The sequence below is a fragment of the Saccostrea echinata genome, unplaced genomic scaffold (genome assembly GCF_033153115.1).
Source record: "Saccostrea echinata isolate AGI-Se365-2 ecotype Australia unplaced genomic scaffold, CSIRO_AGI_Sech_v1 ptg000015l, whole genome shotgun sequence".
Taxonomy (NCBI): domain Eukaryota; kingdom Metazoa; phylum Mollusca; class Bivalvia; order Ostreida; family Ostreidae; genus Saccostrea; species Saccostrea echinata.
In genome coordinates, this window is record NW_026889764.1 from 10,349,975 (window position 1) to 10,364,461 (window position 14,487).

Consider the following 14,487-nt stretch of genomic DNA (forward strand, 5'->3'; position numbering starts at 1 on the left):
TAACATACGTATATGTGTAATAGTTCATAGGTGAGAGTATATACTTATCAACAAAATCTTTTTAATATGCATACTTGTAAACTTGATTTACCATTCAACAACTTCACCTTAAACATATATCACCCTTAATTAAAATCAATTGGTTAAAACACTGTATATGGTATAGGGAAGGCAAAATTTTCATGGAATAACGTTTCCAAACACACATAAACACGAATTCACCATCAAATATCTTGCAAAATTATGACGATGTTCATTGTGTTTTTATCCTATTTAAATCTGGTTTTTAAATGTCTGATAATAAACATTATTATGGGCACCACAATGAAATATGATATATAAAGAAAGATGCAAAGATTTAAACGGATTCTTACGGTTTAAAAATATCCCTTATCTGTTGACCTGGTTGTCAATCGAATTTTGTAGATACATGCCGGATTCACAGACATGTATATGTTTAAAGAATGTTATTTAGTCACTACTACCCACATAAATTCCTTAAAGGGTAATTCCTGATTTATTCTTGTATATTTTTTCGTTTCTATTAATTTATAATACCTTTTAAACGTTAAAGGAAATAATCACAGCTTTTCTTGTATGTAAAAAACAAAGCTTGATACTAATTAACATAACACCAAAAAACCTGAATTAAGAAGGGCCATTTTTTGCTGTATGTGGTTGCAAGTTTATTTATTATTTGCAAGGTAATTCACCAAAGACAGAAAAGTTTGCACCACACTCCTCAGGTATTATCTAAAATCTAAAATACATGTATATATGAGGGGCATTTTGTAATGGTTTGTCTGGCCTAAAACACAAGAGTTTGGTCATATACATTTTATCAAAAAAGTTAAACTCACACAAATAAATAAATAAATAAATAATTAATTAAATAAATTAATAAAATTTATCCAAACAAACACACTTATGAAGCGTAAAATAATTTTGCAAATAGTTGGTAATATTTTTCCCTGAATAATATCACAAAAAAGATGTCGAAATTTAAGATACAGAGAGGAAGAAGATGAAAAGAAGTATTCATATACACTTATTAAATTTAAGTGATGAGGTAATAAATACCAGCCTAACATTCATTGGAATTTAAACTGATTTTTATCGAAGAGGTTCTGAAAAATAAATAGACAAATAAAGAATTTTATTATTAAATGCTGAATTGGTTTATTAAAAAAAATAGAATTAAGAAATTAGAAATTTGAAACACGCATACACACAAAACAAATTTAAATACACGCACAACAAAATATAAGCAAATATTAGGTATAGAATACTCGTTACATTTTATCGCTTTTCATTAAAGATCGGAGAGAAACGTGTCAGGAAAATATAATTGTTTTAATTTTCTTTTGAATCAGAGTGATTGTTACTGTATGGGAGTATATAATGAATGATAAGACAAATATGTATAGTATAGTTCAATCAACATCTGAGAGATTTTCGCAAATTGACATCATTTGATAGTCATTGGATATTTGAGAAGGGGACTCAAATTAATTTTCAAGGATCTATTACGTAGCATGGAATATCATTCAAATAAACTTTATTCCGTCAATAGACCCTTTACAAAGCAAAAGCGACAGCAAAGGTCAAAGAAGATGGTGAAGGGATATCATCTGCATATGGTGTTTACGTCTCCCAACTTATTCGATACTCAAAAGCATGCTCTGAGTACGATCAATTTTTAAACCGAGGCAGACTACTGTCAGATAAGTTGATGTTACAGAAATTTCAATAACTTTCAACAACCACGTTATAGTCCGCATTTCATAAATTCTATGGTCGTTAGAATGGCCTTGTTAACAAATATAACCTATATCGAGTGGTATTGTGGCTGACATGCTTCATACCAATTGTTATGTCTTGTTTTTATATAAATTTGACTACGGAATGTTCCCTCTACCTGATCAATTCATAGGGCTCACGGTGGGTGTGATCGGTCAACAGGAGATGCTTACTTCTCCTAGTCACCTGATCCCATCTCTGGAGTTTCCGGGGGTCCGTGTTTTATACCCTGTTCACAGATTTGTATCGTTTGTAGATTTTTTGAGATCGATCTCTGTCCGTTATCTTCTCTTTTTCTCATTATACAATTTGATGTGAATTTAAACCTGACATCATGAAAAAAAAACCTAAATTCAAGAAGTTTTGCTTCCATGGAGGATGGACATGCGTATATCTCTTAAATGATCAACATATTTTTAATATCATAAACCCTAAGGATTAAATAACAACATGTTTTACCAAACCTGCATGTTAGAAAACCTGGGATTAATTCTATACAGAAAGGATTAACTTGAAAACAATCCACAGTGATTAATAGGAGCAATAATTTCGTAGTCTATAATTGGTATGGAGAATTTGAACACAAAATTATCGCGATTACATTGTTCCCTCATTGTTACATTCATATAATGCAGCATTAAGATCTGATGAAACATTCCTCGGATATCTGTTTTTGCATTCCTTTTTGATATACCAACAATCTTTATAATTCTCATTGTCTTTTGATATGTTAACTATTTTAAAATGTGTGAAAATATTTAGACTATAGCTAAAAATTGAGGTATTTGCAGTTCAAGTGATTTCCAATAAAGGATTATATAGGAAATGCCATCCTCCGGAATCTTTTACAAATGCTTGGTAATATGCCCCAATTTTTTGTGAGGAAACTTCTTAAAGTAGCAATATTCCAATAAAAAATTCCTGGGAAAAGTTATATATATTTTGGGGAGCGTGTCGTCTGATCTTAAGACACGGTAATGCAAGCGCTTTGAAGAAACCCTGAAAGAAGATGGGTGAACAAGGCGTGCAGAATGCCTATAGCTTCAGATATAAAAAAATTTGTATTCAATTTGTGAATGAAGTATTTAAAGTTCTCATTATTGAAATTCATGAAATTATGATCAACAAAACTTTTCTGAGAAAAAAAGATCTCGGAAAAAATTATTCTTTTATTAAAAAAATAAAATGGTATCTCGTGGGATTCGAACCCTTTACAATAAAAATCCGAAGTATCATATTGCTTTGAGACTAACCACTACGCTACACAGCTCCTGATGAATAGTGGCATATAAGTCATGTTTGTGATATGGCCTTTGACTTAATGGACTTAAATATTTCTCGGAAAGATGCGAATGCTTTGTCATAAAAGTGTACTTTTAAGGTATAGTGGGTCTTTGCTCCATGTTTTGTAAACTAAAAAATGAATATTTTTATGCAAACTTTAAGGATTAACCTTTCAAACATAAATGGAGCGAAGACCCACTCATATCGAAAATTTTGTTAAAGTATGAGAAAATGATGCTTTTTGCCCTCTTTAGTGTGTGTATGCTATTTCGTATGCAAATAATTTCAGTCTTTGTGAGATATTTGCAAATTGTAGAGATTTTACATAAAGTATACTTTAATATTATATGAAATATCAAAGAAAATTTCGATATAATTGAGATTTTATTTTTCACTTCATGTTTGTCGCACTTACAGGCACTTCGCCCGCCTTCTTCATCCATCTTCTTAATACAGTACTTTTGTCCTTACATCCTATACGCCGGGAAAATTGGACCATAAGATGTGCTCATTAATAGTCATTCATTGTTTTTCGCTTGCTTGTATGTGTGTGTTTATGAATGAAATATGAAGATAACGAACAGTATTCGAGCTCAAAGTCCATTAAAACAATACAAATCGGAAGCAGAGCAAACACGGACCACCAAAAACATCAGAGGTGGGATCAGGTGCCATGGAGAAGTGAGCACCCCCTGCCGACCGGTCACACCCGCCGTGTGCTCCTTGTCATGATCGGGAAAAACGGAAAAATCCGTCGAAAATTCAGTGTGTATATAATGGCCTAGCAATTAGTATGAAAAATGTAATGGTAAATGGTTTTATTGCTTTCATCTTCTATTTATATTACTGTGTTAGTGGCACTAGCACGAAAGCGCATACTTTAAAATGATACCAGTTTTATTATTTCAAATCTTGACCATGTATTTATAAAGGAGAGAGAAAATAAAACTTATCTAAAAGTTACCTTATCAAGTAAACTAAAAAAAAACTTCAAGGACGTCATTCATAAGTATTAGTTTACGTTTATTTTAATTATTCAATCAACACCATGCAGTTGGATATTCGAATGTCCAATTGCCCATCAGTTGAACATCCAAATATCAAACTGTCCATCGCCTGTATATCAAAAATATCCAACGTGCATAAAACATAATTAAGCAATGAATAAAAGCAACAACTCCTTTCAATATATATTTCAAATGCACACAAAAATCAATAAATTACGATGACCGATATGAGCCGTCAAATTACAAGTAAGAGTAACTCTATTGCGTACGCAGAATTAATTGACTTTAGCAGTAATACCTGTATCATTTTGTACATGTACATCTTTGTCAATGACAAAACGCTTGTACTTGTAATATGAATTTGTACATGTACAAATCTTGAGTCAAAATACATTTGAAACTACTTAACATTCCTCAGATTTATTGGGGAGATTATCTGAATTTGAATCTGAATCTGAATATCTAAAGAATTTGAAAGGTTCAAACCATATACATAATGCATATGCATGTACGTAGTTACAAACTGCATATTTTTTTTCATATAGATAGTAGAATTTTAAACACAGGGAGACAAAACAAGGAAGCAAGCCCTGTGATTCAAGAATACTGTCCAGGCTTTTTGACATCATCATGATCATAGACAACAGTTTTTTTTAATAAAAATGGAACTCGTATTTTTTTCCGTTTGGTTGATCATGACAAGGAGCAAGCGGTGGGTCTGACCGGTCAACAGGGGATGCTTACTCCTCCATGGCACCTGAATCCACCTTTGATGTTTTTATAGGTCCATGTTTGCTCTGCTCCCAATTTGTATTGTTCCAATTGATTCTGAGCTTCATTGCTGATCGTTATCTTCATTTTTCATTAAGGGAATTTTTAATAAACTCATAAAGCAGATTTATTCGGAGATTATATGAGCTTAAAATGCTGCCTACCCTTTTCAAATTATAATAATAATAAATTATCATCATCGTCAATAAGAATCAGGCTTTTTCGGATTATCTCCATTTTCACCACTTAAATTTATGAACATGACTCAACTCTGTATTCTACGAAAGCCGGATAGGCTCATTTTTGACAAGACAAAAAAAATATTTAACTCGTTATAACGAGATAATTATCTCGTAATAACGAGTTAGTATCTCGTTATAACGACTTAGTATCTCGTTATAACGACTTAGTATCTCGTTATAACGAGTTAGTTATCTCGTTATAACGAGTTAGTTATCTCGTTATAACGAGTTAGTATCTCGTTATAACGAGTTAGTTATCTCTTTATAACGAGATAATTATCTCGTTATAACGAGTTAGTTATCTCGTTATAACGAGTTAGTTATCTCGTTATAACGAGTTAGTATCTCGTTATAACGAGTTAGTATCTCGTTATAACAAGTAAGTTATCTCGTTATAACGAGTTAGTTATCTCGTTATAACGAGATAATTATCTCGTTATAACGAGATAATTATCTCGTTATAACGAGATAAAAATTGATCTAAAGAGTTGATATATCTAAGTAAAGAATATACATGTACTATTATTTATAGGAAATAAACAGAAGCCAGTCGATCAAATTTGTTTGAAGTGTGCCTGATAAAGATTTTATGGAACAACAGTATACTAGTTTTTGTGTTATGCTTTTGATTAGTATTGTTCATTGAAAAGACCGAAGACAAATGTACGGAAACTTATGACCGCCTCATGTTGTTGTGTTATACCTTAAAATTGCAAAATAGAATTAGTGTCATCTTAAAATGGAATGGATATAACGTCAAAATGTTGTCAACTTGTACAAGGAGATCAAAAAAAAAAAAGATATATTCTGGCTGATTTAACTGGCCTGTGCTTTCTTGACTATGTTAAAATTATGATAATTTTTGCGTAATATTTGTCGCAATAAAAAAATGCATAGAAATAATCCCATTATTTTATATATTCCGAATTACTAATGTCGATATGATACCATTTGTTAGGCTTTAACGTCCATATTTTGAAAATTCCTTGCCTGTTAACAATTAAGAAATACCAGTTCATTTTTATCGTCTTAAAGGGGTAGGGCAAGATCAAAATTCAATGTCTGAAAAAAAATAAATTCACGTTGTTTTTATCATCAATCCCTCCTTCCCCGCAATAATAAATATGATGAATTTCAAGAACTAATACTGTACTTATCACTTAATAATTTATATATATATTTTTTTGTTTATTAAAAGAAAGAAACATTTTAATTTACCAATTTGGCATGAAATCTCATGTACAATATGAATTTTAAGCGTTATTATCAATGTGATAGAATAAAAAACTTTTGGGGCTCTTTATTCTAAGGAAGCCACAATAAAAAGATGAAGGTCACCAGGCTGAAATGTAGTGCATGCAGGAAATTCACATGCCTCACTTTGACAAAAGTAAAAACAGTTGACATGTTTGTGATAGAATGAAAGTTTAATATCTAAAGTTTACAATATGATACGCATTAATTAAGGTGTATTTCAAGCATAAATTATGCCTAGAAATATGTATTGTATCGTGAGACAGGATTTTTGATATTTTCACTCGTGAAAATATAAAAAAAATCCTGTCCCACTCTTGAAATAAATTCCATATCAACTACAAAACATTGAATATCCTCTATTTATAACCCCCCCCCCATCCCCACCCCCCAAAAAAATCATCAATCTCTTTTTGAAATAAAAATTATATGCTTGCATGCAAAGTATACATAATAAATATTGTGATATTGTGATGAGGAAAATAATTAACGACATTGCTTCAATGTTTTATTAATAATATTTCCATTTCTATTTGTTTTCTCTGTGATAACTCTTTGAAAGTTAGGAGAGTTGATTTCTTGATCATTCTAACGGAATGCAAATTTTGCCAAGCGAAAGGTCAGTAGCTAAGAAGGCATAATATGCATGTAATTCTCGTGCGGCTGTCTTTGTCTCAGACTCTTAAGGAGGCCTAATATGCATGTAATTCTCGTGCCGCTGTCTTTGTGTTTGACGTCAGTGGGCGGGGACTATTGAAATTGACATGTGAGGCCTCGTGTAATTTAAAATCTATTAGTCTACATTTCTAAAATCAAAATTTACAATTTTATTTCAAAATGAAATGGAAATATAAGGAATCACTGTCTAGTTAGTAGAGTATGCCAGGGACATCAACGATAGTTGGAAACGTGGGATAATTTATGCATAACGGGCTTGTAATACATGTATAGTATTAGTCCTATTCGTTGATCAATCCTAATTAAAAAGATTATAAAAGTGAACTGGCTTTGTAAACTCTGTAAACTTTTTTGTGTGTGTTGTAAACTCTGGTTTGATGTTTTGTCACCATGTGGTAAACATAGGATCCGCCAAATAGACGTGAATCTCAAATAGGTCTACGTGAATCTGCACAGCTTGGACCCCCCACCCCCCAAAAAATATAAACAGTGAATCATGACAGAATATTAGATAAAATGTCGATATCAGCAGATCAAATCTAACGTCTTATTACTTAGAAGGACGTAATATCATTTTTGCTTCATCATTCCTCATCATCGTGGACAATCTGCATAAGCTTAGTCACAAAGTTCGGGGGGGGGGGGGGTTAAACCAAGTAAAATATTTGACAAGCAAATAGAAAAAAAAAGAGATTTGATATTCCAACTACGAGTATTCGTCATTATTTTCGGGAGATATTTACTCAGGTAAAAAAAATCTGGAGGAAGGAGCACAAAATTACCCTTGACCGCCCCCTCTTCAAAAGTGGTGGTGGGGACATTAGCCCCCCTATTACTACGCCTATGATCTAACTGCTGATGTCTCACCACCCCCCTTCTTCAAAACATTTCTGAATCTCAAAAACAACACATGTATCGCACTGTAATCGTATATATATGTTGCATAAACGCCTGCGATATGTTGTACTTATATTGTCTCTGTATATTTAATTTTAGCGGAATAGAAATTGATATATGAAAGTGTATTTATTTAGTCGTCCAAAACATGTCGAAATAGTGTCATTCATCAGAAATAGTTGTCATAAATAAATTGCCAAAGTTTGAAGCAAGTATATTTGGCAATATTATTTTAAGAAAAATATCGCGTCCAAATGCAACAATTTGAGGAGGCGTTCAGAATTAATGTGTAAATGTGTTCGCCTTAGAGTTGCTATACTTATCAAAATATGATTATTGACAGCGAGATAGTTCAAGATTTAATCATAAGTAAACCCAGAGCAAATTAAATTTTCTACCATTTATAAATTGTTCAAGTTAAGTTTGACTGATAATTACTAGCTAAAAATTTAATGGCATTAAAAACTACAACCATTTTTATTCAGAAAACTATCTCGTTATAACGAGAAAACTATCTCGTTATAACGAGATAACTAACTCGTTATAACGAGATAATTATCTCGTTATAACGAGATAATTATCTCGTTATAACGAGATAACTAATTCGTTATAACGAGATACTAACTCGTTATAACGAGATAACTAACTCGTTATAACGAGATAACTAACTCGTTATAACGAGATAACTAACTCGTTATAACGAGATAACTGACTCGTTATAACGAGATAACTAACTCGTTATAACGAGATACTAACTCGTTATAACGAGATAACTAACTCGTTATTACGAGATAATTATCTCGTTATAACGAGATACTAACTCGTTATAACGAGATATCTAACTCGTTATAACGAGATAATTATCTCGTTATAACGAGTTAATTTTTTTTTATTCTTGTCAAAATTGAGCCTATCCGGCTTTCGTAGTATTCAAATAAGTTAATAAAAATATTTAACACACAATTCTTAGTATTAACGAATATACCCAGTATACGGAAGTTTGAAATACAGTTTGCTTGACCTTTTTTTCCTCGGAACCATTTAAATAATTTTTTCATAAGACTGTCTGGGATTATATACCCGTTCCTCACTTTTAATAAATGTATTATGCATAAAACTATCAGTTTAATCTGATGCATAGAGTTAGTTTTCTAAGATTTCACATCTGAGAATTTATTGAAAGTAAAAAATCCTGGATCTGCGCCTGAACAAATAAATACGTAAAGCACCATAGCAAGAGAATCAGTTGAATAAAAAAAAAACTAGATTTAATTATCATCCGAAGATTTTAAGACAGAAGTGTTGCAAGATTAGCACTAGTTTAAGATTTTAAATGGGAAATAGAATTCGGTTCATGGAGTACTTTAAAACACAACAAAAGCTTTAATTTTTGGCACTTTGCTAGAATGGGTCTCAGGTGATGTTTTGAAATAAAAGATTATTTTCTTAAATTTTATAAAGTTTATGGGTAACATCCTTAGATACGACTAAACAGTCTCAAATGAGGAAAACCCACTCTAAAAATTAAAAGCTAAGTATGTCGTCCTGGAAAGTATAACATCCTTGTAAACATATATCTAAGATCCGGTATGTCTTATACAAAAAGTTAAGTACAAATATGCCGAATTAATAGTGAACTGTAAAATTGTTAATAAGTCACGATCATAGTTGACCAATTTTTGCAAACCTGTGTATATATCTGTGCATGTCTTATTGCCACGCTATACATTATAACTCTTACCACCAAACACTAAATTTGGATACGATGAAAACACACTACTGGAGTAAGTCATTTATTTTTTCAGCTTTTTAGTAAACAATTTGTGTATTTTAATATGTGTTTAGATAAGTGTATTTCTAATTGAATGTATAAATTAACCCTTGAAATTTCTCTTCTTTTAGCAAAGTTATGGCAATTAACTTACTGACAAGACGGCAAAAATGTGTTTTATCCCTGTATTCAAGTAAATATCTAGCTAACTAGGAGGGGGGGGGGGGAAGCTTCTTTATAAGACAATAGTGCTCTTTCTCAATTCTTCAAACTTCCATATTCAATTTCATATATTTTCTTTCAAATCGTAACTTTTATCAGTTTACTGCCCAACTCACTTTTACGAAATGATAAATGTAAACCACAGCTAGGTAAGATATATACGCATAAACCCAACCCAGTAAGTCCTGATTTAGAATAAAAACGAAGACAAATTTCCTCCAAAACTTAAATCACATGCAAAAGGTCTTCATATGAAATTCTCAAATGCCAAACTGCAATAAGACTAGCAAATAGGCAAAGAAAAAAAATCTGATACAATTATTTTATAACTTCCTAGTACTTCCTGCATTTCAAAATGACATACACATGGCAATAGTGAACAATAAGTGCGATAGTTATCAAATGTGGTATATCAATGTATGATGCAGATAAAAAATCATGTATAAAATTACCAGACGAAACCGGGGAAGAAGAGCAAAGAAAAAAATATAGATCGTTTAATTTTTTTTCCCCCAGTACCATGATCAACAATTGAGAAAGATGTATATATTTAAGTTGTTTTGAGCAATTTGATTTTAACATTTATTATGTCCATATTGAACTTAAGAAGGATGTTTTCAAACTCGTCATTTTAATTTGCCTCAGTGACTTCAGTATCAAAGAAGCCCTTTAGCTAAATATTGTTAGTTGACTAATTCTTGTCTCTCTGGCTTTAGATGTACTTTTATATAAATTAAGATGTATTTTTATATAAATAAGATTTTTATATAATGTGACTTTATAGGTTAACATTGGATTTTGACCGGTAAAATTCAGAGTATATGAACAAAGGAATGGCGTAAAAATAGATTAACAATGCTATCAGAGAAGCCATGATACACTTATGTATTTAATAGCGAGCGCAGCGAGCGGCGCGAAGCGCCGCTCGTCACTGCGAGCTCTTACGACAACGCCTGGGCGAAGAGAAAATTCGGACTACTGCACATTCATTCAATAGAATTTTTTTCCGCAGTAATTCTGACCCACAATGCATCGCTTCTTGTTCTCGCTGCTAACTTCGTTCACGCGGTGACAACAACTAAAAATTCACACAAAATAAACTCACCTTAAGTTAATGGATATTGCATGCGGATAGTAGATTAAACGTTCTTTGTTAAAATATTTGCACTTTTTAAACTTTGTTTATGGAAATGCAGCTAACATAGGACGTCATGTGACGTCACAGTCTAGACGTTCCAAATGTCTCGTGCGGTTTGAAGAGGCGGATCATAATAATGAAGTGAACACTGCGCTCGCCCCAACGGTCGCACCGTCAACATATTATATTCCATATACAGTGCAGAAGGGCAATAAACTTCATACACTAAAATTCTTTATCACATTTTTATTCATTTCTAGCTATGGATATTATTTGGATCACGATCCCGTTGTTGATTTTTCCTTCAGCGTCGATTGGACAAAATTGCTCATCGATCAAGAAATGCACTTGCATAGCATACGAAGGAAAGTGGTATGCTAAATGTGAAGATTTCGGTTTATCTAAAGCTCCAACTTTCAATATTGAAATTATTGGAATAAATTTGGCAAAAAATAGATTCATAGAAGTTCCTCAAAATCTGCCAAGAACTCTTTTATATTTGGATTTATCCCACAATAATTTGAACAAGCTTGACATGACTTCCTTAAGAAGATACAAATCTCTAAGGAATTTTAGTATTTCATACAACAATCTCATAGAAGTTCAAATTGGAACTTTTCAGGAAAACTTAAATCTTGAATATCTTGATATCTCCAATAATATAATACTTACTGTTGAAGTCATCCATAATCTTACAAGGGATCTGCAAAATTCAAACATAAGGAATATAAATGCTGAAAAACTGCATTGCACGTCTGGGGTAAGTCATGTCATAAAAGTTTATCATGTTGTGAATCTAAAACAGACATCGCTAGTGGAACTCAATTTAGCTTCGAATAGAATTCATAATTTGGAAACGGGAGTTCTATCTTCTTTACCAAAATCACTCCGTGTTCTAAATTTGGCGGATAATCAGTTAAGTTTTGGGTTCTACCTCATGGAGTTTGCGGTTTTGCGCAATTTGGAGGTGCTAAATATCAGTTTTCAAGATTTCTTCCATCAAGTTGGAATGAGCGTGAACTTTTTCGAAAACTGTAATGACACTCGAAATCCTCCTCGGTTGTTTGAAGTCAGCCAAAATGCAGTCGGCAATTATCATCAGTTGTACAAAGACACGTCATACTCAAATGATCTGACAACAGCATCTGACATATTTCATACCAATTTCAAGGGATCTCATGGAATATTCGACAATTTTACACTCAGTACATTACTCAAAACCTGCACAGTTTATTTTAGCATGACAATTTGTACAAAATGTATATTCCAAAGCTACCGGTTGATGCAAAAAACAAAGTGTCAAAGATATTGATGCAAAGAAACATCATCTATAAACTAATCGGACCAGTAACAGGAATGATGCATGTTCAATACTTTGACCTTTCTGGTAATTTCTGCGGATATATTTCAAAAGAGTTTTTAAAATATTTTACTGGATTAAAGTATTTGAATCTTTCAAACAATGCATTGGGACATTCGTTTGAAAATGATAGAATTGGCGAGATTCTTTCTCACCAGCATGAGTTATTGTCTCTAGATTTATCTTTTAATAGAATTGTTCGTCTTCCCAGAAAGGTATTCCAAAATAACCACAAAATTGTATATTTAAACATAAGCTATAACTCATTGAGTAGTTTTACTGTACGAATTGAACACATGAGACAATTGTCTCTTCTAGACTTATCCTACAACCAATTGTCAATTCTTGAAGCATCGACAAGAAAAGCCTTAAATTTGCTATCAATATCCAAAGAAATTCAGGTCAATCTAATAGGCAACCAGTTGAAGTGTTCTTGTGAAAATCTTGAATTTCTCAACTGGATTCAGAAATCAACAAACTTAAAGTTTGTGGATTTTGAGAACTACACCTGTACATTTGGTAATTCCACAACTTTTCCATTAGCGGCTCTCGATAATATTCTGACCAGTTTAGAGAAGAAATGTTCTTCTTACACACTTATCATTGTTATAATGATGTCCATGATCATTGTTGCAATGATGTTAACCGTGAGTCGCATTGTGTATAGGTACAGATGGAAGCTTCGATACATGTACTATGTCGCAAAAGAGAATTATCGGGGCCATGCTAGAGAAAGAAATGGTGCTAAAAATAAACAGAGTGTGTACCGATTTGATGCTTTCATCTCGTATGCAGAAAACAATAGAACCGAGGTTATAAACCTTGTTAAAATCCTTGAAGAAGATTTTGATCTAAATCTGTGCATTCATCACCGAGATTTCATTCCTGGAACAGATATAGCCGATTACATCACAAATGCTATTCACTCCAGCAGACGAACAGTTTGCATAATGACGTCACACTTTCTAAATTCATACTGGTGCATGTTTGAATTAAAAATGGCGCAAATGGAAGCGATATATTCTCGTAACGGTAAGAATATCTTGATTTTGGTAGCTTTGGAAAAGAGCTCAATGCAGAAGTTACCGCTTCATCTGATGGACCTTATTGAGAGTCAATCATTCCTAGAGTATCCACACGGCGAGGAAGAAGTTATTGCTTTTCGTTCAAAACTTGGAGATTTTCTAAAGGCATATGAGTTTGAGTGATATTTTTATGGAAATTAATCATATAATATTATTTGAATAATATGGCAGTTTGGTGTTACGTGTATGTGTGCCAAATCTTCATTTAAAAACAGAACAATTCTTAAAAATTCTAATATTCCTGCATGAAATATGAAGATAACGAACAGAAATCAAAATTAAAAGTCCAGTGAAACAATACAAAGTGGGAGCAGAGCAAACATGGACCTCTAAAAACATCATGTGGGATCGGGTGCCATGGAGGAGTAAGCATCCCCTGTCGACCAGTCACACCCGCTGTGTGTTCCTTGTCGTGATCGGGCAAACGGAAAAATCTGTAGACAATTCAGTGTGAAAATAATGGCCTAACAATTTGTATGAGAAACATCAGTCAGCATTCGATTTAACGACAGATTGTATTTGCTGACAATTCATTGTGTCGACCATAGAATTTGTGAATATCGACTTTTAACGAGATAGTTGATATCCTTGTACATTTAATGTTTTCCCAATTTTTAATCATAATCAAATGACCAGAAGTATCCAACTAATATATCATTTCTGGTTTGTACTTAAAGCGTAAATTAAATTCCTCAATAATATATAATTTTTCCCAAGAATTTGTCATTGAAATATTGCTTCTTTTACAAGTTTCCTCACAAAAAATTGAGGTACCTTACCAGGCATTTGTGCAAGACACCAGAGGGCAGTGTTTCCTATAGAGTCCTATTTGAAATCTCTTGAATTGTCAATATCACTATTTTTGTTGTATTTATTTTCCAAGACATTTTGAAAACAGTTTAGAAATCACACGATAATGTTAATACTATGAATATTTTAATATATTAAACGAAGAGAAACAAATCAGATATTTGAGGA

General features: G+C 32.4%; 1 protein-coding gene across 1 annotated transcript; it reads left to right on the top strand.

The window, feature by feature from the left end:
• The first annotated feature begins 12,999 nt into the window (after positions 1-12,999).
• Positions 13,000-13,632, top strand: LOC133188089 (toll-like receptor 4). Its single transcript, XM_061323477.1, has one exon. It carries the CDS (start codon positions 13,036-13,038, stop codon positions 13,630-13,632), a length of 597 nt encoding a protein of 198 aa, XP_061179461.1. The 5' UTR covers positions 13,000-13,035.
• The last annotated feature ends 855 nt before the right edge of the window (positions 13,633-14,487 follow it).